This window comes from Triturus cristatus, chromosome 10 (assembly GCF_964204655.1).
Source record: "Triturus cristatus chromosome 10, aTriCri1.1, whole genome shotgun sequence".
In the NCBI taxonomy this organism is placed as follows: domain Eukaryota; kingdom Metazoa; phylum Chordata; class Amphibia; order Caudata; family Salamandridae; genus Triturus; species Triturus cristatus.
The window spans coordinates 379,447,659-379,471,785 of record NC_140593.1 but is presented as its reverse complement, the minus strand read 5'-3'; the positions used below and the strand labels follow the sequence as shown (position 1 = coordinate 379,471,785).

The 24,127-nt window shown below is 45.3% G+C and overlaps 1 protein-coding gene across 12 annotated transcripts in view; it reads left to right on the top strand.

Moving 5' to 3' along the window:
• TAX1BP1 (Tax1 binding protein 1) overlaps positions 1-24,127 on the top strand; it is a 712,600-nt gene that overhangs the window by 231,939 nt on the left and 456,534 nt on the right. For all 12 annotated transcript variants that reach the window (XM_085631620.1, XM_085631618.1, XM_085631616.1 and 9 more), the window contains 2 exons: positions 353-540; positions 13,015-13,173. In XM_085631620.1, coding sequence (XP_085487746.1) covers positions 481-540; positions 13,015-13,173 — 219 coding nt within the window. In that variant the 5' untranslated portion in view covers positions 353-480. The remainder of the gene's footprint in view (positions 1-352; positions 541-13,014; positions 13,174-24,127) is intronic.

Here is a 24,127-nt window from a genome sequence, read left to right as displayed (position 1 = left end):
CTGTTTTTGATAAAACTAGTTTCTGTCAATAGTAATTTTTTCGATTTAAATTCACACAAAATAGCTAGATAGATGATGTGACCGATTTTATCACATGACAATGATGAATAGTCTTCCATTTTAAATATCCTGGTATCTACCCTATAACAGTTTTTTACAGGGTAGTATTTTCTTGTAAAGGAAAGCTAAGATCATCTGAGCCTAGAACATTATTTTCATAGGCTTCTGAATACAAGTGAAGATTGGTTTGTTTTCTTAAGACCAAATCTGCATAATTCAGTGTTAAATGCATAATTATAAAAATTCTACAAGTTGCGGTTTAATATTGAATATATTATCTTTTGTTTGTAAGGCTATTACCTTCCAAATGACGATGGAGAATTTTACCAGTTCTGCTACGTTACTCACAAGGGTGAAATTCGTGGAGCAAGCACACCATTCCAGTTTCGTACATCCTCGCCTGTAGAAGAGCTGCTCACAATGGAAGATGAAGGGCAATCCGACATGTTGGTGGTGACCACAAAAACTGCATTACTTGAGGTTGGTGTAAAGTACTATATGGTATAGAGCTAAAATTAGTAAGTGGGGTTGGACTGCAAGGTTAAAAGGCACCACTTTTCTAAATACGCAACTTAAGTAATGTTGAAATAGGTTAACACGAGATTTAAAAAAAATTGAAACCAAGTTAGCAGGCTCCATTTTGGGGACCTTGTAAAAAGATGCCATGTTTAGCTCCTAGAGTCAGTCAAATGGGGGCAACTAAACTCCTTAATCAGCAGAGCCCAACAGAAGGCAAAATTGCGCTGTAGCTGTGGTCCTATCATTGACAAATTGTTTTCACTTCCCTCAATTGTGTCTACACTTTCAGAGGGTTTACCAAATGTCCCAAACAACAAAAAAGATACCGCTTACTCAGAAATAATTCACACCCAAGAATGTAAGCACAGAGGAACTCGCCTTTAAAAACCATACCTCTACAAATCCAGCAAGCTTCCCCGGGCGCACCCTGGCCACTGCGGCAAATCAGTTACAAAAGATACCAACTACAGCTCAAAACATTAAGCAACAGCACCTACTTCAGAGAAAAGGCTGCAATAAAACAAAAATCCTCAGCCACACAGCAGTATACCCTCTCATTGACACCAAAAAACAACCACTGGCGCAACAGCACATGAATCAATATCACACGAATCAACAGATCAGCCATTGGAAACTCTGAAAGCGGATCAACCGGTAATAGCTCCCTCCCGGGCCGATACAGAGGCCCTGGGCAGCTCAACTGGTACACTAGCTACCAAAAATACAGTCACACAGGCTCAGCAAGACAGCAACCATAGCCGACTCCTTTCGGCAACAGAAGAAAGGGAGACATCTCTCACGCAGGAACTTAAGCAGGCGAGGGCACCAAATGAAAACCATACGGAACATGGGTCCAACTCACGGGACAAGGCGATCTTCAACTTAATCCCACTACAACCACAGAGCATTCACCACAAGATAACAACTATGTTAATGAGCCCTCAGCGCTCCCCCCCCCGAACAGCCATCCACTCTTGAGACATTCACTATCTTCCATAAAGTCTGCGAAAGGGATCAGAGCTGTGTCAAAATAACATTCCCCTACAGTCTGCAGTCCAGCATCCAACCATCTGGCCAGTTGGGCGTCCATGAATACAGATTGAGGGTCGCCGTGTGGTAGACCCACCAAAGGAATCAAGGGGGTGTACTTTACAGGTTGTTGCCTACCGCTGCAGCATAGTCTCCACGCCTGGAAGGACGTGCGCTGCAAAAGGGAGCAGGAGGGAGGGGATGGACGTAGCTGGTAATAGGAGCTTTGCCATCACTAAACCTCGACTAGATACCGGATCAGTTAGGCACATTCCCTCCTAGTTTACTCCCTCCACTCATTGTGCCAACCATTGCAGTTGGGCGGCCAACATATAAAGTCAGAAATTTGGCAACCCAAGTCCGCCTTCCGACATAGGGCGCTGTAGGATTTGCAGGGACACCCGCGGGGGCCATCACCCCAAACCAATTGCTGCAGAAGAGCGTGCAGAGGTCTGCCCTCAATGCCAACCTTAAGAGACATCAGCACAACTGATCCCCTTTCCATAGAATTTATAAAGGCAGACAGGGCCCAGGGCCACCTGGGGCTCAACTAAAATCGCAAAGAAAGCTTTGAATGAATGGGAAATCTTCAAATCATGGGGCATACGAGCCTCAACGCATCACCACATTGGATACCCCCTCCAACTACTTGTCACCAAGCGGCAGGGATCCATCGACAACAGAGAAAAAACATCCTCTGTGCTCAGGGGTGCTCTAGGCCGGTCACCCCAAAGGGAGCCGGCACCGGGCACCTAAATAGGTCACAATCACCATCATCCCACGCTGCCTGTATATGCCCAGATTCTCAGAACTATCAACATAACCGGACCGACACAATGACAAAACGTTGTGCATGGAATATCAATGGGCTGAACAGTAAGGTAGCTGATGCCGAATTCCTGGCATATTTAAAAACCTTTGACATTGTCCTTCTGCAGGAAACGTGGTCAGTGGATCCATACCAACTACAGGGGTACACTTGCTTCCATACTCCAGCACTGAGGAAATCCAAATATGGTCATCTTTCAGGGGGCCTATCCACCTACGTTGCCGTAACAAAATTTGACATGGTACAAGAAATTGAATCTCCACTACCATCAGTAAACTCAGTCAAGATCCACTTAAACCTCAAAGGCTCCAAAGATGAGGTGCTAGTGGTCAACACATACATAAATCCGAAATGGAGAAAACAAAAGTCAAAACTTATAATTGAACACCTGCTCACCATTATAAGCTCGCACAAAACCTCTAACATCATCCTCTCTGGGGATCTAAGCCAACAAATCCTAGGTACATCATCAAACGACTGCATACAGGTTCAGTCCTTCTACTGAAACATACCAGCCCAAACCAAAAGCAATCACGGCAGACCGACCAAGACAGGGATAGAGCTGCTAGAAGACCTGGAGCACATCAGTTTAAGCTCACGAAATGGAAGATTTATTGATGACTCCTCTCCAGCCGCCTCATTCTATTTAGAATCTGCAAACCCCACTATAGACTATACTCTAGTCTCCCTTCCACTCTTTCAATACTTATCAGAATTTTGCTTAGGAGACCAATGGGACAGTGATCGCCGGCCCCAGGAAGTTTTAATCCAAGCATTTCCACTCACACTGATGCCTAATCCAGTTGACAGGCACGCATGCCACACAATACATTTCTAAAGAATCTAGCCGTCCCTAATAAACTCCGGGGAGGTTCTCCTGGCTGCAAAAACACTGCTACATGGTCATAGCAATTTCACTGACATCCCGATCAGCTCATGGGAAACCTTCACAGTCACACTTGCAAGTTCTTTTTCAACTAAAGCCAGATATACCCTGCCAAATGATCCAACGGTCGAGGGGAGGGCCACTAGAGCACAGCGGACCGAATTGAAATTACTTAAAAGATCGGTAAATAAACTTCTTAGATCTTTAAGGCTTTTACCCTGGGGACGAGGACCTTCACCACCTTCTCCTCCAAAGGAAAGCCCAAACCAAAAACCTCAAGTGGGACATCAAAAGGTCAAATGAAACTGCATTTTGGGCAAAACTCTACCACGACTCCCAAGCAACCAACAGTGCGTGCTTCTGGGCTACCGTTAACAATATTCTACAACCGGCAGAGGGAGGCCTAACATCAAACATCACAGAGAATTCATGGACAACTTTTCTAGAATCCCATTTCAACCAACAAACATCTGGGTCGCAAGTAATGCTTGAAAACCAACTGACCCATTTCCCTCAAGCTGAAAGGAACTCGGAAGAAGAGGAAAAAGGACAATAATTAAGAATCAAATTTGAAAAGGAAGGAGGGAAGGGGCCCCGGGGCTAAACGGGATTCCACCAGCTCTTTAAACAAGACCCCGAGTACTGGTCAGAAATACTGGCCCCCTTCTTTCATACCATCAGAGAATCCGGGCTTCTACCTGCTTCATGGAAGGGCTCCATAATTACACCAATCTACAAGGCCGGCGACACAACCTCACCAAAAACACTATCGTCTGATTGCATTACTAGATATAGAGGCAAAATACTTTGCCGGTACCTTACTGACAGAGCTCCGGGACTGGGCAAAAGAAAAGGAAATAATACCCCCTTACGAAACAGGATTTTGCAAAGACACAGGAACATCAACCAACATACTAACCATGTCATTGCTTATTTACAAGGCAAAATCATCCAAATTGGGGATTCTCTTTTGCTTCATCGACTTCAAGGCAGCCTTCGACAACGTTAACCGAGCAAGACTGTGGAGAAAACGTTCCTCCTGGGCAATTCCGTCATCTCTATGGAACCGCTTAATACACCTTCACTCCAATACAGGTAAAACTAGGTAATAGCTCCCATCTTTCGAGGCATATACCAAGTACCAAACGACCTACAGGGCTGTGTACTTGCTCCAACAATGTTAAATCTGTACACAGCGGACATGACCACATTCCTCGGCACATGTAACGCACACGCTCCACGTAGGGGGTAAAGCTATCTCCAGTATCTTGTATGCCGACGATGTCGTACTAGTAAGCCACTCCACTCTGTTGGCTTGCAACGCCTACTCCACAAAATGCAAGAGTACGCAGTGGAAAACCATCTAGAAGTGAACACCATCAAAACAAAAACTTTTGTCCATAAATGGCAAACAATAGACCCACTCTTAGTACTTGGAAAAAACCCAATTGTGAATACCTGCGCCTACAAATACTTGCAATAATAGCAACAACACTAAGGCAGTTAAGAACAAAGCTCACAGGACCTATCCTTTCACCTTTCCTCAGGGTAGCCCTAGCTAAAATCTTACCCTCCATAACCTATGGCAGCGAGGCTCTGAGGGGTAGGGACGCAAAACTGCTGGACACCACCATGGCCAGGGTCTATAGAGTTATGCTTAACCTGCCAACCTATGCCTCACCTGCAAGGTTCCTACATAATATGCTGGCACAAAATTAAGAACTCTCCCCGGAATACACTGAACCATCGGCAATGGCAAGAACTTTGCAACATATCCAGCTTGCCAGCCAGGAAGTACTTGGAAGACTCATTTGCTACTACTGGGTTAGTCGATCTATGGGAAACTCAATCTTCCCATTCACTCTTTAAGCAAGTAGTAAAAAAGTCATCAAAAAAAATCTCCCTTGTCGAAGACAAAGCCGTCTTTGCTCGCAGGAGCCACGCGTGGATGACTCTGAGCTACAAATTACTTGGGTCACAGGCATACTTCAATCACGGGACTCCAGGAAGATCAAAGAACAATTCCTAAAATACAGGCTAGGAATCCTGCCAACCATTCCTCACCTCCCACCCTGGCAGAGGGGAAAATGTGGAAACACATGCAGACTATGTGGGATCGGCATTGAAGACATGGAACACCTAATCTGCTCATGCACCAAATTAAAGGAGGAAAGGGTAGGATTACTCAAAGCACACGTCCATGAACGAGGGATCAGAACCCAGAGACATTCTTCGACCCCAAGGACCCGCAGCTGAATGGAAAGCTAGTGAAATTCTTGTCACTAGTAAAAAAGAAGCAAGGAAGAGCTGCACACTTTACACACAGACCTTTGAACATCAGAAGAAGCTGAACAAAGGTGCTTTTTCATCAGAGACTTTTAAGCTTTTAGAACTGCATTTCTCTTATCTAAATACGTATGAAACTTTTTTAATGTGTATTTTTGTAATGGTTTTAATTAACCAAAAACAATAAATTACTTACTTTCCTGTCAAATAGGATTTTTCAAGACTTGCATGTGGGTTAGAAATGTGAATTACTTCCCCACGCCCTTCGCTAAATCTTTTTTTCACTTTTAGAGTCAGTGGAAATAGGGAGTGAACACAGGCTTCTGAACTGCTTCTTTGCTGCCAGGACAGCCACCTCTATCCATACTCTCATGCCGACCTGGTGAACAGGGGAGCACGTCACGCGATGCTGTCCTTAGAGTGGGGGATGGGGAAGCGGTGGAGTGGGGTTGGCAGGGAGTCTATGAGGTCTCTCCGATACAGACGTCCCTTGTCTTAGACTGCATCACTTGAGGCAGACCTGCCTGTGCCAAGGTGAATGAGGGTAACAAGACTGCTGTGAGACAGTCTTTGTTACAGACTTGGGCATGAGGTATCTTCAGAGGACCCCAGAAACCTACGAAATCTTCTCAGATGAGCGGATGTGGTGGTTGAGCGCTGTTTCAAAACAAATTAAAAAAATAGGAGTGTCCATTTAAAGTGAGCAAATACAACTTGTCCATGTTTTTTTTTTAAATATTAGGGGTCCAGGTCAACCAAATGTGGAGTTCAAGCAACAGACAAAATTAGTTAAGTGTATTTGACAGTCATCCAGGCTGCCTAATTTCCAGATTAGCTAATTGTAATTTTTTTCAGACAAGCATATAGCATTCGGTTTCTTTCTCAAGGGATTATCATGTTGCCAGAGGCCTAAAGTCAGACTTTTCATGCTCACCTCCAACACATACCTTTTAACATCCTTTGAACTACCTGGAAAAATTCAGTTTCTTTTGCTATATCAGCACTTCCATGAAGTATCTGTTATCGTTTCCTCAGGCCCAGTGTTTTGCCTTGCTATTTAAGTACCTATAATAGTCAGGACACTTAGAAGGATTTACAAATATAATTTTTACATTAGAGGAGTAACAGTGCGCATTACCCAAACAAATCAGTGGCATCACTTTAAAGCTTTTCTCGTTCATAAACCAATCTGCATTTCATTGAAATAATGTGATAGTGACTGACTACTCTGTGAACTACTTGACTGCAGAATAAGGATATAGCTTTAACAATCAACGTTTATTTAAAACAACTCTCATAATGTTTTGCTCCACTGAATACTTGCTACTTTGTTTGATCCCCTTGTTGTGTGAGCTCTCTCTTCAAGTAAAGGGGCCTTTTTCAGGCTTTGTTATTTTTCCTGTTCCTTTGGTTTCTTTACCTGAGACCATTTCAGTAGCTTTTTTTGTGTAAGGGTTTGTGTTAATATTTTTTACGTTTAGCATTTGTGATCTTGGTTTAATCTCCTGATCATTTTCTTGATACCTCTGTTTTCCTATTTAGCACTTCCTTCTTTGTGAGTGGTAAATGTCACATTAAGATTATTTTTGCATCTGAATTGCCTGCTGTTTTTCATGTCATAGATTGATGACTAGGCTAGTGAAGCGGTTACCCTCTGACTTTTGGACTCCTTGTAAAAAGCAAAAAAACAACAAAAAACAATATGTATTGTTTGACTCTTGGGCATTTTAAATGGTAGGGTATTGCAACCAACATAAGTTGAGTCACTGATAGCATTGTGAATGGATAAATTCACAATAAAGTGTATACCAGCTATAGGTTTTGGAATGATGTAGACTCCGATGCAGCATAAGAGCAGGAACATACTGAGCTTAGACTGTTTGAGCCTTGCTCTAAATGTGATGTGGCCAGGCTTCAGATGAAAGAGAACTGGAACTAAGTAGGTTTCAGAGTCTAGTACCTAAAGTTGCAAAGTGTTCTACCACTTAGCTGGACCGACCACAGCGCCATTATCTTTGAGTTTAATAACTCAGACATGGGCCAATCTACCCAACCCAAACAGTCAGCTGGATTATACCGAAATTGGAAACAGGTTGACAATAACCAGCTCAACATCCAGCTCACAAGTTCATTAACTAAATCACCGCAACTAGTGGAATATGCCTCTATCCACTTCAATCAATAGCTCACTACAACTGCAAATATGATAGCACCCCATAAAAAAATCATCTAGCATCAGGACCACTCCCTCAGCCCCCTGGTTCTCTAACACTCTCAGACAAAAAACACAAGAGTGCAGAAGACAGGAGAGATGCTGGAGAAGTAACTACGAAGAACACATACTCTTAAAATACAAAATCTTACGTGCAGATTATAAAAAACTGATAATTTCTGAAAAAAGGTTCCTATTTCTCTAATCAAATTAAGGAGGCAGAAAGCTCCTCCAAAGAGCTCTTTCGTGTGATAACTAAACTGTCTTCTCCTCCCGAAAGAAAAGGAAATGATCACTCTCAATAATTCTGTAATGCACTCGGACAGCACTTTCAAAACAAGATGGAGCAAATCTTCACCACCTTCGATAACGGGGAAAAGTCTAACTCCGACTACACCAGAAGTCTACAAAATTTGAACGACCCCACCTTCGCAGAATTCAAAGCAATATCTATTGATGAGATAATCTTCCATATTTCTAAAATAAAATCGGGCTCTCCCCATGATCCTCTCTCTCTCATGATATTTAAACAATATCTGGTCTAAGTCTTACCTCCATTTTTAACTCCATGTTCATTGAGGGGGTCTTTCCCTCTATTTGGAAAAGGGCCTCAATTCTACCACTTCTGAAAAAATCCAACTTAGATGCACTTGACCCAGGCAACTATAGGCCTATCTCGCTCCTCCCAGCTCCAGCCAAATTGGTAGAAAAGGTTATGAATAACCAGCTCACTTCATATCTATATGAACATAACCTGCTAAGTGAATCGCAATTCGGATTTAGGGCTGAACACAGCACCGAAACAACGCTTATAAAGGCCACCGAGGAAATAAGAGCAGCAATGGATGCAGTGGGTGCAGCGGGTCTTGTCCTGCTTGACCTGTCGGCGGCCTTCGGCACGGTCGACCACAAAACCTTGCTTAATCATCTGAACTCTCTTGGTATCTCTGGAAAAGCACTGGCATTGATTTCCTCCTTTCTTACAGATAGGTCACAATCAGTCACTCTTGGTCTCTTCACCTCCTTGACCTTCACACCGCCATGTGGTGTCCCACAGGTTTCCTATTTGAGTCCCACACTTTTCAATGTATCTGAGCTGGCACTAGAAATTAGATCCTTTGGGATGGAAATAACATCCTATGCAGATGATACCCAAATTGTTGTATCCATCAGCAAAAAATACCCAACCTCCAGTACAAAGATTTAGGGACTGTATGACAGCTGTCAGCTCATGGATGAGTTTGCACTATCTTAAGCTCAATTCTGGGAAAACTGACGTGATTTTGTTTGGCAACTTCTCCCCTTCCTGGTCTCAGATCTGGTGGCCAGATGACCTGGGAACAGCACCAATCCCAGTCCCCAAAACAAAACATTTAGGCGTGATGATAGACCAAAAACTGGACCTTGAAGCCAAGTCAAGACAGTTACAACATCAAGCTTCTTCATCCTTAAAGCAATCAAGAAAATCCTGCCTATGATTCCAACAGAAATCAGGAAAACTGCAGTCACATCCTTAATCCTGTCCAAACATGATTACGGTAATGGACTATATCTTGGTATACCCATAAAGCAAGTACGAAGGCTCCAGATGATCCAAAATGCGGCTGCAAGAATCCTCCTGGGGATTCCCAAATTTCAGTTGGTGGTCAAACACCTCCAGAGTTTGCACTGTCTGCCAATTCAAAGTCGTATCAAATTTAAAAACCTTGTGCATTACATACAAGGCACTTCACCAGTCCTCAGTTTCTGAGGCGGTCACTTCATAGGTACTCTCCAAACAGATGCCTCAGCTCTCATGGGGCAAAAGTGGTACGCCCACAAAGAGTCTTTAAATCAATCTGGGGGAGTAGAAGCTTTGCGGTAGGAGCTACAAGGCCCTGGAACTCCCTCCCTCTTACCATCAGAAATCTTCCCTCCTTGACTTTGTTCAGGAAGGCCATTAAGACCTGGCTGTTCCTCGAATAGTGTTCCGGCTCGCCCCTTCTGGTTCTGCTAGCGCCAAGACACCGTCTGGTAGTCGTGCGCTGTATTCATTTTTTAACATAACTTCTTGATACAAAGCTGCAAGCTTGGTACTGCTAATTAATTTGTGCATTCTCAGCTGACTTCCTCGCTAGTTATGTTTGAAGGGATTTTAGCAGGTGTTTGGTCTAGGAGTGGAGACTTAACATACATCCATGTCGCATTCTATTGCCTATCCATATAGTTACCAATTGCCTACTCTGGCTGGCACCTTTGCAAACGTTTTTCCAGCATTTGCTCTTTTTCATAGACTCACATCCTTGAATCTTCACCGCAGTCCAGCTAGAAGTCTTATCGTAACATTACCAAAACATTAATAATGTTCACCAGCCATTGCAATTCTTCACACTTGAGCTATTAAAACTAAGAGATTGGGAATTCTAGGGGATGTGATCCTCATTGTGCTCCCACTTCTTTGGTTGAAGTTTAGCTTTTTGAAAAAAATGGGGTGCTTAGGGTACTTGGGTGACAATGTTTAGACTAGGAATAGTTGGCCATCAACTTTGTTCTAGTTGGCTGTGAAACTGTTGATAAAGTTGTCTAGGTCCTTCTTTGTTGGTCTTCTGTCTCTGCTGAAAATGGTTAGCCATCTTCTTTCTTATCATAATCCTGCCATTTTTTACTTTAACTTCGTAGGACTGTAGGCTGGACCACTTGGACTCTCAGTTCAAAAAATCTTTGTTCAGTGCAAACAGGTTGGCCATAAAAAACCAGGATGCAACATTAATAATTTAAAAACCTTCAATATAAAGATCAAAAGAATTCAAGACAGATAAAAACATGAGATAAGCATTCTTTAAACAGTGGCTATTAGAAAAGTCCCAGTCCCAGGTTCGTTGTAAGGGGGTATAATACATGACCTAGTCCTACCACAATCAGTATAAAAATAGTACCAAAATAAGTAAATATAGCAATACAAAGATTTAGTAACACTCAGTTACATATACAACAGACTTTAGGGACAACCGTAAACTCTGCTTTGTGGTCCGTAGGAAAGATCGTTCTAGGTGGTATGCCTTCAGCTCATCATGTATTTCTAAAATCGAATAAAAGTGCATCAAATACACATGGTCCATGTTAACTAAAAGGTAATGTTTTTCCGAATGCGAACTGCATCCCATATATATGTGGCAATACTAAAACATAGAAAAGAGTCTGTCAGGGCGCACAAAAACTTTAAGGTAGCCTTGTGATCCTTGATATAATTTGGGATAAAAAAGTAGTTTCAATTAAAATCTCCAGAACCCATCATAAAAATTACAAAATAGAATAAAGTGCTTAGTGCTCTGCTTTGAAGTGCCATCCCATGGGCATGGGATCATGTCACCAGGTTGTTGCTTCATAACTAGAAAGGCGACAAAAAAGTGCAATATACCCAACCACAGCCTGGTTAAAACAAATCAGTGCAGGGAGTGTGAGACCGTAGACCAATACGAATGGAGAGCATCCCCAAATGATATCGACATATATAAGGCGACCATAGGTTGGGAACCGTAGTTGGCTCTGATTCCTAAGCAACGTATTCTATACTTGGGGATGGAGTTACCAACAGAGAGCAGAAAAGTACCTGATTAGCGGAAATCCAGTCAGGCAGACAAGTTTAGTCTATTTTCGACTTCATGGCCTTATGGGTCTCCATTGGAAAATAGATCTCGTACAAATACCTACATATGCTAGACCTGTGGGGGCAGTACATCAGGCTCTCAGATCCTTTTTTCCAACATTCATGAACAAACAATGAAAGGAGGGATTCAGACTTCACACCCAACAAGTTCAGGTAATGTTACTTTGTCTTCCGGTGAGGAAGACACCTCTTGGCTGTTTGTTACAAGTCTTTAGAACACAAACACAACGAAATTAGGCTTCCATATTGCAGATCAGAACAAATGGGTCTTAAAAAATGATGTGTAATCAAAATGTTTCTTCTGTTGGGGGCAATTAGGGATTGATCCTTTCTCTACAAAAAGAATCATCACCTGCCACGATTACACCTCCAGGTTCCCAGAACCTCGATGTTTGGGGAATGTTTTTCAGAACTGGATTGCGATGCTTCTTATATATTTTCTGCCGCTCCATCTGCATCCAGAATTGATGGCCAAGTACATGCCAGCAATTTTAAGATTATTCCGATAGCCACAGACTTGTCATGTCAGTAGTGGCACCTCAACCATTTTCAGATACCCATTAAGCCACAAAAGAGGCTTTTATACGGACCAGATATGCTGGCCAGGATGCTAGCAGCTTCCATTAAAGGCATTTTATTTGCTATTACTGCTTAATGTGAATCTCCTTTATAGGCACCTTTTTTCACGTTGCGTGTGATGAAAATTTTCCGGAAGGCTTAAGGAACCCTCCGGTTAGGAAACCATCTCCTTGTGAATTGAATATTGCCCCCTTAGAGCGAATTGGTAATGCTAACTCTTAATATCTTATTTGTTTTTCCCCATAAAACCTACTACTTTGATGGAAACTTGTTTGCGTAACTTGATGTTAAGACATTTGCGTTTTTATTATCTATCAATCACTAATCCTACTCCTAAAGATAACTAGCTTTTTGTTAATTATAAAAAGTAGAGAGGTGTAGCTTATTTCAAGCAGGCTGTAGCAAGATGGATAGTCTCTTGTATTGTCACATTATGAAAAAAGCTAATAGCTCTTTACAAGGTAAGCTGAGACACATGCCACTGACCAATCTAAAGCTGGGTAGGGCTTTCTATAATACAAAAAAGTCAGGGCTCGAGGACTGCCTTGGTTACGGATGACAGAGATAGATTAATGCTCAGTTGATTCTGTAGGAGCAGAAAGGCATGGCTAAGGTTGTTTGGCTCAGATTGAGTAAAGATACGCCAGTAGCAGTTTTCTGAACCTTCAATATTACTGATGCTGCTGAATTGCAGCTTTTATTGTGAGAGCGATGCAGTTCTTGGTTGCTATATATCACCTAACTTCTAGCTCTTAAGACACAGAAGAATCTATCCTTTGCTCCAGAAGACTAACTGGGCAATACTTCTGACTGCTTGGGATGTCTAGCTTGGAGTGCTTAAAGTAGCCCAGAGAACATTGTACATTTTATCCAACCTTATTTTCTCCTGCAGAATTTCTTCATATTGTGCTTGTTGCTGTAGAATTGTAGATTCGAAGCACTCATGTTTACTTCCAAATTAACTCTAGTTAAGAATGGAGAAGACCCTCAAAGAAAAAGAAGAGCTATTGAAGTTAACCGCTATTCTGGAGAAAGAAACTGCACAACTAAGGCAGCAAGTTGAGAGACTGGAGAATGAACTTCTTCACGAGAAGGACAAATGCAGCCAGCTACAGAAGGAACACAAGGTGAGTTGTAATTGTGATTGTTTCTTGTAATTTGTAGCCCTGCAAATTACCATATAATCCTCAAAATTCTTTAAAGTATATGTGTGTCCTTTGCATGTTTTCATGTTTTCTGCCTTATTGAACATTTCAGCTTTAATGTTTTCGTTAAATGCAAAAACATAGCATATTCCTCCACATTGATAATTAAGTTCAGTGTCGCAAATGTTCTCAGAATCAATTTTTTGTTATTTATTAATTTCCTTAGAAAACAAGTAGCAAACCTAACAAGCCATGTCATGTATCCCCGTTACAGCACACAACTCTCATATATCATCTTTTTACTTGTGCGTCTTAAATCTTAATATAACTGTCTTTGTCTGGAACATTTTACGTTTGCGTATCAATTGTGTCCAGGATATCAGGGTGATCCCTCAAATAGCTTATGAGTGGTTCCCAAAAGTCTTTAGGCTTTGATGCCTTAGGTAATTCCTCTTCATACGTTTTAAGCATGCCTCTGCAGTATACCATGTCCATTATCCAGCGTCTGCAAGTGGGAGTTACTTTACTGTCCCAGTGCATTGACACTCTTCTTTTTGCTAACAGTAGCGCCACTGCACTACATTCTGTTATGCAGCATAACGTTTTCATGACTTGTTCCCAGTATAACTTAACCTTCCTACAATTCCATGCTAAGTGCAAAAAGTTGGCATCAAACATTCCACATCTTCGACATTTTGCCTCTCCCCTGCAACCCATAATCTTTGTAATTTTACAGATGTATAGTACATCTGGTGCAAATATTTGTAGTGTATAATGTGAAGATTCCCGTTTGGAGTTAGCATTTCTGTTAGTGTGCAGCAGAATTGCCATTCGTCTGTGCTTAGAGTAGTATCTAGTAGAGTACTCCATCCCTCTCGTGCCTTACTAGTACCTCTTGCTATTTCAGTTTGCATCGCTTTATACAATTTTGTGACCGTGTGTGTATCGGCTGAGTAATTTATTATCATTTGTAATGGTACCAATGTGAGTGGTTCATATGGAAAAGTTGGGTATAGTTATTTGATTGCTGCCTGCAGTCTATTGTATGTGAATTTAAACAATAGCGATTGGTTGCTTACATAGGCCAGATCAGCAGTCTCAAGAAATGTACCATCTTTGTATAAATCTCCCATTGTCCCCATTTCCACCTGCTGTAGCATTTCCATACTGCCCCAATCCTGCTTTACGGAGAGAGATGGGTGTTTTTCTAATGGCTGAGCCGGCGCATATAATGGTAGCTTGCATGCCAGCTTTCCCTTATGATGCCATGATGTGACTGTCGTTTGTATTGTGTTTATTTCATTTTTGGTCTCTTGAACCCGTTGGTGTGTCAGAATGCTGCTGAGTGCGATAGGGTATGCATCTCCATCCTCCACTGCCAAGTGTGTCATACAGCATTCTGGGTGGTACCAGTAGTGCGCATATTGTTCTTGTGCACATAAATAGTAACACCACAAATCCAGCGCTGCAAATCCCCCCTGTGCATACGGCAGTGTTAAGGTTTTCAGATCAATACGTGGCTGTTTCCCAGCCCAGATTTGCTTAATCATGCATGTTTTTAGTCTATTGAAAACTGTGGTCGGCGGGATGATCGGGATGTTAGTGAACAGATATAAGAATTTGGGTAATACAACCATCTTTATGATGGACACTCTGTCTGCCAGGGATAGCGGCATCTGAGTCCATCTACTGACTTGCGTTTCTAGTTTATCTATCACCAGCCCATAATTTGCTCTTACTACTACAGCGGGGTCTCTGTGGATCCATATTCCTAAATATTCAATCAGGCCCTCCTGCCATGTTAGAGGGAATTCCATAGAGTGCAGATGGGGGGTCTCAGTCAACGGGAGCCCTGTAGATTTGCTCCAGTTTATCCAAAGTCCAGATTGTCTACAGTATTTAATGTATTCTCTTAATAGTGATGATAGGTTATATTTAGGGTCGCATACATGTAACACCATATCATCCGCGTATAGGAAAATGCCTATGGGGCATAGGCGGAATTTTAGTGCTGTGGCTGCATGTTGTTTTCTTCTTTTGCATGCAAGGGGGTCGAGTGCAAAGGTAAAAAGTAAAGGGGAGAGAGGGCATCCTTGCCTTGTTCCTCTTTGTATTGCTTCGGATATGTGTCCGTTTACCTTGATTCGTGCTACTGGTTTGGTGTAAAGGAGCTTTATCCATTGTACCAATATACCTGGCATTCCCATTCTTTGCAATGTCGCAAATAAATGCGTCCATTCTAACTAATCGAAAGCTTTGGCAGCATCCAGTAGTACTGCCGCTGCTTCTATCTTAGGGTTTAGTTGGTGCTGCAAAGCAAAACTGATGCGTATATTGTGTGATGTGGGCCTTGCTGGTATAAATCCAGACTGGTCTGGCAATATAATATTTTGCATTAATGGTTGCAAACTCGTAGCTATGATTTTAGCTCGTATCTTAGCTTCTGTGTTAATGAGCAACTACTGCCCGTATGAGTCACCTCTCTGGGTCTTTGTCAGGTTTTAATAGCGCAATTATAATTTCTTCTCACATTGTGGGTGGTCAGATTTTTTTGTTGTATGCATCCTCATACATTCCCACCAGATAGGGGCTTATCAACTCCGCATATTCTTTATAGAATTCTCCTGTGAACCTGTTAGGTCCAGGAGCTTTGCCATTAGGCAGCGCTTTGATGACTTCTTGCACATCTTGTATTATGATTCGCTATGATAAATATTCCCTTTGACCCTCTGATAGCCATGCTATGGCTATGTCATCGAGATATTCTGCAATTTCTTGCATTCCCGCAGTGTCACAGGATCCGTAGAGCTTGCCATATGTCTCTACAAACACTCCTAGTATCCCTTTAGTGTTGTAACGTGCTATATCGTTCGGATCGGTTATTTTTGTTTTTTAACTTTATTTACCATTTTTCATTAACAATGTACATAGCATTATGCTGATACATGCAGGTACAGTTCACGCAGGTTTGAAGAGAAACACGGATAATAAAACAGATATACATGAGCTGAAACATTCCCTTTTCTGATATGGCTAATGAGCATTTTGAAGCGCGTTTCATGATCCCTACTTCCCCAGTCCCACAACCCCGTTGATAGACCAGTGCCATCATGGTTTCCCAAGCGCATCCGCAACTTCTTTAGGCTCCTCATCATCACCCCTCGGACTGTGCGTTGTGACTAATTCCCTGTCCCTCTCGACTAGGTGGTATATCCGGTGTCCCTTGTAAACAAAGGTATTCCCTATGGGGTTGCCATATATCCTTGGGTCGCGATGTGGGCGGTTGTAGTTCTGCGTATAGTTCACTTGTGGAGTCGCAGTATTTCATGCTCTTAAGCCAACTCTTTGCCTTGGGTTTCTGCCTGGTGCCTCAGCGCAGTACTATTTCTCGATTTGCCAGCATCATGGCAATTGCTACACATCTAGTGTGCCTTTGGTTAACTGATCTACATAGCCCATCAATGCTATCAAAGGTGAAGTTGCTAGCTGTATCCCCACCATCTGCTGCACTAGTCTGTATATTTCTTGCCAATAAGCGCTTATTACGCTACAGGACCAGGTGATATGAAGTAGAGTGCAGAGTTGTGAAAAGAAGAGGTTGGTCAACGGGATGGGAATGTTAGTGACTAAGTAGAGAAAGCGAGGCAGTACCTCCATCTTTATAATGGCTATCCGTCCGGTTACAGACAATGGTAACTTAACCCACTGTTCTACTTGGGCCTGTAAGCGGCTCAATGCCGGGCCGTAGTTTAAGCGTGATACCTGGTCTCGGTCTGTATGTAAATAAATTCCCAAATAATTGGTTTCCGCTTCGTACCACTGTCCCAGAAATTCCCTGCACTTGCATTTTTGTGCATCTGTCAGGGGGAACAGTTCTGATTTACCCCAGTTGTTTTTGAGGCCGGACAATGCTCCAAAACGTTCTATTTCAATTAACGGTTGCAAATTGTCTTCAGGCTTCCTAACATATAGTGCCACATCGTCTGCATATAATATCACTACCCCAGGTCCATGTTGAATTTGGAGACCTCTATGTAGATGGTCCTTTTAGAAGTACCTTATTAGGGGGTCCATTGGGATTATAAAAAGTAATGGGAACAGAGGACAGCCCTGTTGGGTGCTTCTGGACACTTTGAATGGTTTTGTTATTGCACTATTGAAACGGATGCAAGCTGATAGGCCAGCATAGAGTTATTTCACCAGATCCGTGAAGCTCTTTGGGATACCCATCTTGGCCAGCACTGCATGTAGAAAGGGCCATTCCACAGAATCAAACGCCTTTTCAGCATCCAAAAAGGGAGCGATTGCAGGTGTGGAGGGGCTTATTCTGTTTACTACTGGAAAAAAAGGTCCGGAGATTAAGCGCAGTGGATATGTGCCACACAAACCCAGATTGGGTGGGCGCTATAATCTGTTCCATTAAAAGCGATAATCTGGTCGCCATCATTTTGGTTAGTCAAAATGCAGAAGTGATAATGGACGATACGATCCACACTGCTCGGGGTCTTTACCAGGTTTAGGGAGTAGCACTAATACCACTTCCCTGAATGAAGGTGGAAGAGTGCCGGTTTCCAATGCTTCAGCATAGACTTCCAAAAGGTGTGGGGCTAGGAGCGTTTTGTAAGTCTTGTAAAATATGCCAGGAAACCCGTCTAGTCCGGGAGCTTTAGAACCATCCATTGCTTCAATGGCTACTTCTGTATCTTCGACTGAGTAAGGTTCGCTCAAACTGCCTGTGCGCATCAGGAAGCCATACCATGGCAATCTCATCCAGGTACTCCTTAATCCCGGCCATGTGGGTTTCTGACTTAGTAGTATATAGTTCTGTGAAGTATTTCAGAAGCGTGCGCCCGATAGCGGCATTCCCCACTATGATCCGCCCGTCCTCATTGCGCAACTTGGTGATGTAGTTCTGAGTATAGTGGAGTTTGACTATCCTCGACAAGGTGCGGCCAGGCTGTTCCCCTTCCCCTTCCCCGTATCTTAGTATCTGTTATTTTTATGATTGCCGCATCGCAGGAGGCGTAGGGAGGTCTTTGCTTGTGTGGAGTTCAGGAGAGCCGAGCAGACTACGAGACCCAGCAGCCACTCGCTCCAGCCCCTCCCGCCAGTCACTACTTCATGCCTCGCGGCACCCGCTGTGCGGGTGCCGCATCGCAGGAGGCGTAGGGAGGTCTTTGCTTGTGTGGAGTTCAGGAGAGCCGAGCGGACTACGAGACCCAGCAGCCCCTCCCGCCAGTCACTACTTCGCGCCTCACGGGACGCGCGCGGGTGTGCGCTGGGCGAAGCCCGGACAAAGGGCTGGCCCGTTTGAGCTCGTTCGAGATCGGGAAAGGTCGGGTCGGGCCCCCCTTCTGACACAACTACAACCATAAGGTCAGTGTTTGTGACTTGATTTTTTTTTCGTCGTGCTATCATCCGTCACTTTGACTCAAGGTGTAGCTGTAGTGCTGGTTTCGCCTATGGCCTCTAAAGGAGGTAAGGGGAGGATCTTTGTCACAAGGGGGGTCAGTGTTTGGGTCATTGGACCAGTTCATTACTAGAGCTACTTCAGTACTGGACCACGAAATTGCCTTGACTGAGCGGCGTCTATCATTAGATCCCACGTCCTCAAAGCGATCATCTCTGGGCGAGATCATGCTTGTTAGGTCACCAGAGCAACATACCGCCATGAGAAGTCATCAGCCCTCACAGGCCCTAGAGAGTTTTACCATCAGTTCGAGGCATGTGGGCTGCTGAATTCATATCTGTGCATAGATCGCCGCCTAGTGTTGGGTCCGGATGTTTGCACGTTGTTGTCCTGGAAGAGTCTTCGAAGTATCCTGGGATAGGTGACTCCTCCCCTGGACTACAGTGCGCATGGGCATCCTCTCCATCCTCAGATTGTTTTTTTCCGCCATTGGGTTAGGATGTGCTATCTTGACTCAAGTTAGGAAAATCTTTTTTCAGGCCAAAAGGCCTTTAGTTCGCGTCGGTACTGTTCTCGATCGGTATCGATAGTATCTTTGTTAGTTTACTAACTTCCAGAACAAACTTTCGCATCTTACCCGACCGTCGATTCGACATCAACGATGGAATCGAGGACACCATTCAAGAGGTGTCCGGTATGCAATGCGAAATACCCTCACGTCGACGTCCATCCGGTGTGCAACAAATGCCTTTCACCGGATCACGACGAATCTACATGTATGGCCTGTGCCAGATTTCGATCCAAGAAGACTCTACGGAATCGACGAGCGGCGAGACTCGAGGCGCAGCAAACGGCACCGGCCCCGGCCGACATCTTCAATGCCGAGACCGAAGAAGTGGAGAACCTACCCTCCAGTCCCGCTTCCGAACATGACTCCGGATCGGAAGACGTCGACGAAACACTCTTTCGCAGAGATGAAGACGACACCGAGGTAGGAGACTACAATGAGGCCTTAGGGGCCGAAGAGAGAAGCTCCGGTGACGAACAAGGCCTACCCGTTCACACTGAAGAAAGCCCAGTGCAACAGTCTATGGCTCCGGTCGAGGGATCGCCTTCGGGCCTTACCCAAGACCTATCCCGCAGTTCTTCGGCCCCGCCCTCGGGCCCGGCCTCGGACATTCAGCGGCAGCCATTAATGCCCAAAACGGCTGGTTTCCCTTCTTCGAAACCGAAACCGAAAGCTGTATTGGTTCAATTGAAACCGAAACCGAAAGTGGCGCTGGTCGGATCGAGGCCCTCCACACCTTCGACGCCAGCAAAACACATCGGCACCGAGCGCACCAAACGAGACTTCGGTGCCGAACTCGAAGCGGCCGACGTCGGAGTCGACATAAGGAAGAAGGCCTTCGGTACCACCAAACCTGCTCGGCTCCCGGCACCGACGCAATCGACTCCGACCCCAAAGGTCAAACAGCCTGCTGCGTCTCACACCGTTTCCACGGCAACACCAAAGCCACACTCATCGAAGAAGTCGACGGCCATTCCCGCCCCTCGACTCGATGACCCACCGGCGCCGAAAAAATCCACGACCGCCTCGACAGAACCGGTCGGTGCAAAAGAATCGAGGGCACTCCAGACGCGACCCATTGCTGCGCAAAGCACCAAAAAGAAAATGGTCCTCCAGGACACGTCGGGCTCCGAGCCAATTAAAGCTCCAGCAGCCTCTTCGGCACCAGCCAACATTACTTTTGGCCTGCCACCATCCACGGCCCCGAAACTGTTCCAAATCAGGACACGGGTCACCCACACCACGATCACGCCTGCCGAACGCTCTGCCGAGACGTCTCCATCGCATCTCATTGACGCCGACACCGGCAGGATGATTATCCACAAAAGGAAAATTACTTCGGAGCCGGCTTTGGACTCCTTCAGGATTCCACTTAAAAGAAAGCTGCCTGTGGCTTCAGAACCAGTTCTTTACGAACCTTTCCACTCACCCTACCAGGATCCACAATCCTTCTCTCCCACACACTCCGACACGGATGCGTTGGAGGACTACATGGGTGACCAAGTCCCCTACCCCGGAGACATGGACCCTGACGGCCAACAGGACCCTGATCAAACTTGGGATGACCCTGTGGACCCAGGTACACCTATGGATGCACAAGACCCGCAACTCTATGGAGCAAAAACATCTCCCACAGAGGACACTGCAGCGTTCAACGCTCTAATTGAACGTGCTGCGGCCAATCATGGGGTGCAACTTCACTCGGACACCGTCGAGGACGACTTTCTTATGGATACTTTCGCATCCTCAGAAAGGAATATAAAAACTCTACCCATGTTGAAGGGTGTCCTCAAACCAGCAAAGGACATCTTCAAGGAACCAACCAGGGCAAGAGTGATAAACCCCAGGATCGACAAGAAATACAGATCAGCGCCTGGGGACCCTACTTACATCAGAGGCCAATTACCTCTGGATTCCATTGTCGTTGCGAATGCTCGCAAGAGGGCACACTCACAAACAGGTGACGCTCCTCCCCCGGACAAAGAGTCCAAGGTGTTAGAGACCTCTGGCAAACGGGTTGCCGCCCAGGCAGCCAACATATGGCGCATTGCCAATACTCAAGCGCTCCTCGCTCGCTACGATAGAGCGCACTACGACACATTAGAGCAACTACTCTAACATCTCCCTGACCAATACAGAGAAGGTGCAGAGATCCTCATCAGGGAGGGACAGCTCCTCACAAACGCATCCATCAAGTGTGCGCTGGATGCCGCAGACACAGCTGCCAGGGCCATAAACACTAGCGTCATGCTGCGACGACATGCCTGGTTACGAATCTCCGGATTCAAACCTGAGGTGCAAAACAACATACTCAACCAGCCTGTCAACCCCGACTATTTATTCGGCCCGGAGGTTGACACCACCCTAGAGAAAATAAAAAAGGACACGGACACTGCAAAGTCCATGGGGGCTCTCCAGACTCAGTCCTTTCGGAGCGGCTCCTTTCGTCGCCCCGGAAATAGAGGAGCAGGTAGAGGACAGGGGTCACAGCAAACATACAACAAGGGCAATACACAAACCACCTACGATAAAAACACCCGGGGTGGATATCGTGGCTCCAGTACAAAGGGCAGAGGACGCGGCTACGGCAACACCAGGTCCTCCCCCAAGAACAAGCAGTGACGCCCTCTCCCTTCCTCCCGACCACATAACACCTGTCGGGGGAAGGCTACAAAGGTTCCTGTCCACGTGGAACTCTATCACCACGGACAGGTGGTTCAAAGATATTGTCAAATACGGTTACTGTCTAGAACTAACCTCCACTCCACCCACAATACCTCCAAAAAACCGTCCTATGTCCTCAGAGCACTTAACGCTCTTACAGCAGGAGGTGCAAAGTATGCTTCTAAAAGGCGCAATAGAGGTCGTACCCGTCCACGAGCAAGGTACGGGGGTGTACTCCCTGTACTTTTTAATACCGAAAAAGGACGGGTCACTCAGACCTATATTAGACCTGAGACCCCTAAACAGATACATTCTTTCCGAGCATTTTCACATGCTCACTCTACAGCAAGTCCTCCCGCTGCTCAAGCAGGGAGACTTTCTGGCCACACTGGACCTCAAGGATGCGTATTTCCACATACCCATTCACCCCTCACACAAAAAATACCTCAGGTTCACTGTTCAAGGGCAGCACTACCAATTCAAAGTCCTTCCCTTCGGCGTGACAACGGCACCAAGGGTGTTTACAAAGTGCCTAGCTACTGTGGCGGCACATCTACAGAGGCAGCACATACAAGTCTACCCTTACCTGGACGACTGGCTCGTTCAAGCGAAGTCAGCCCAGCAATGTGCCAGCCACATGTCCCGCACCATTCACCTCCTTCACAGTCTGGGGTTCTCACTAAATTACCCAAAATCCCATCTACAGCCCGCACACGTACAACAGTACCTAGGTGCGACTATAGACACTCTGGCGGCCACAGCTCAGCCAAATTTGGTGAGAATCAACAGCATGCAAATGCTGATTTCCAAGTTCAAACCACAACACTCCCTTCCCGCGCGAGTGTTCATGCAGTTGATAGGCATGACGGCCTCCTGCATCTTCATAGTCCCCCACGCGAGACTACATATGCGCCCGCTTCAGGAGTGCTTAGCACGTCAGTGGAATCAGGCTCAAGGACAGTTGAAAGACCTAGTGTTGGTGAGCGGTCGGGCATACAACTCTCTGCATTGGTGGAATCCACAAAACCTTTGCAAGGGCCGACCGTTCCAAGAGCCTGTCCCACAGATAATACTGACGGCGGACGCGTCTCTCCAGGGATGGGGAGCTCATGTACTCCATTACACAGTGCAGGGACTATGGACACAACAACAAAAGAAGATGCACATCAACCTTCTAGAGCTGATGGCAATCTTCCTCGCTATGAAAGCATTCAAAGTACACTTGTGCAACAAAGTCGTGTTGATCCGGACGGACAACATGACTGCCATGTACTACATACAGAAGCAGGGAGGAACACACTCTCCACAGTTGTCTCATCTGGCTCAGAGCATGTGGAAGTGAGCCATTCAAAGGAACGTGTTCCTCATGGCAGAACACCTCCCCGGCAAGGACAACCAGATGGCGGATCTGCTCAGCAGACACAGCCACCAGATGCACGAGTGGGAGTTACACCCATCAGTACTCCAACCGTACTTCCAGCAGTGGGGTCATCCAGAGATAGACCTATTCGCGACAAGCGAAAACGCAAAATGCCAAAGCTTTGCCGCCAGGTTCCCACATCCGCAGTCGCAGGGCTATGCGATATGGATGAACTGGTCCGGCAGATTTGCGTACGCTTTTCCCCCAGCACCACTGATACCGCTGGTGGCACGCAAACTGCGTCAACACTCACTGACGCTCGTCCTGGTTGCTCTAACGTGGGCACGCCAGCCGTGGTACACCACCTTTCTCGAACTTTCTGTGGTGCCGCATCAAAGGCTGCGGGTCAAACCCGAGCATTTGACGCAGAACCATGGAGAGATTCAGCATCCAGATCCGCAACAGCTGAACCTGGCAATCTGGCTCCTGAAGTCCTAGAGTTTGGCTACCTAAACCTGCCACCTGACTGTATGGACATCATTAAGGAGGCCAGGAGACCCACTACCAGAGCTTGCTATGCAGCAAAATGGAAGAGGTTCGTCATTTATTGCAATAATAATGACATTAACCCGCTAGACGCATCCATCCAAAACATTATTTGTTACCTATTACACCTATACCGATGCAATCTGGCGTACACCTCTATACGTGTCCATTTGACCGCGATATCAGCCTGTCTACAAACCAGGCAGCACCTCTCTCTATTCAGAGTGCCTGCCATCAAAGCATTCTTGGAAGGACTCAAACGAGTCATTCCACCTAGCCACCCACCAGCCCCAATGTGGAACCTCAACTTGGTCTTCACACGCCTGATGGGTCCACCCTTTGAACCTCTACACTCATGCGAGATTCAATTCCTTACCTGGAAAGTAGC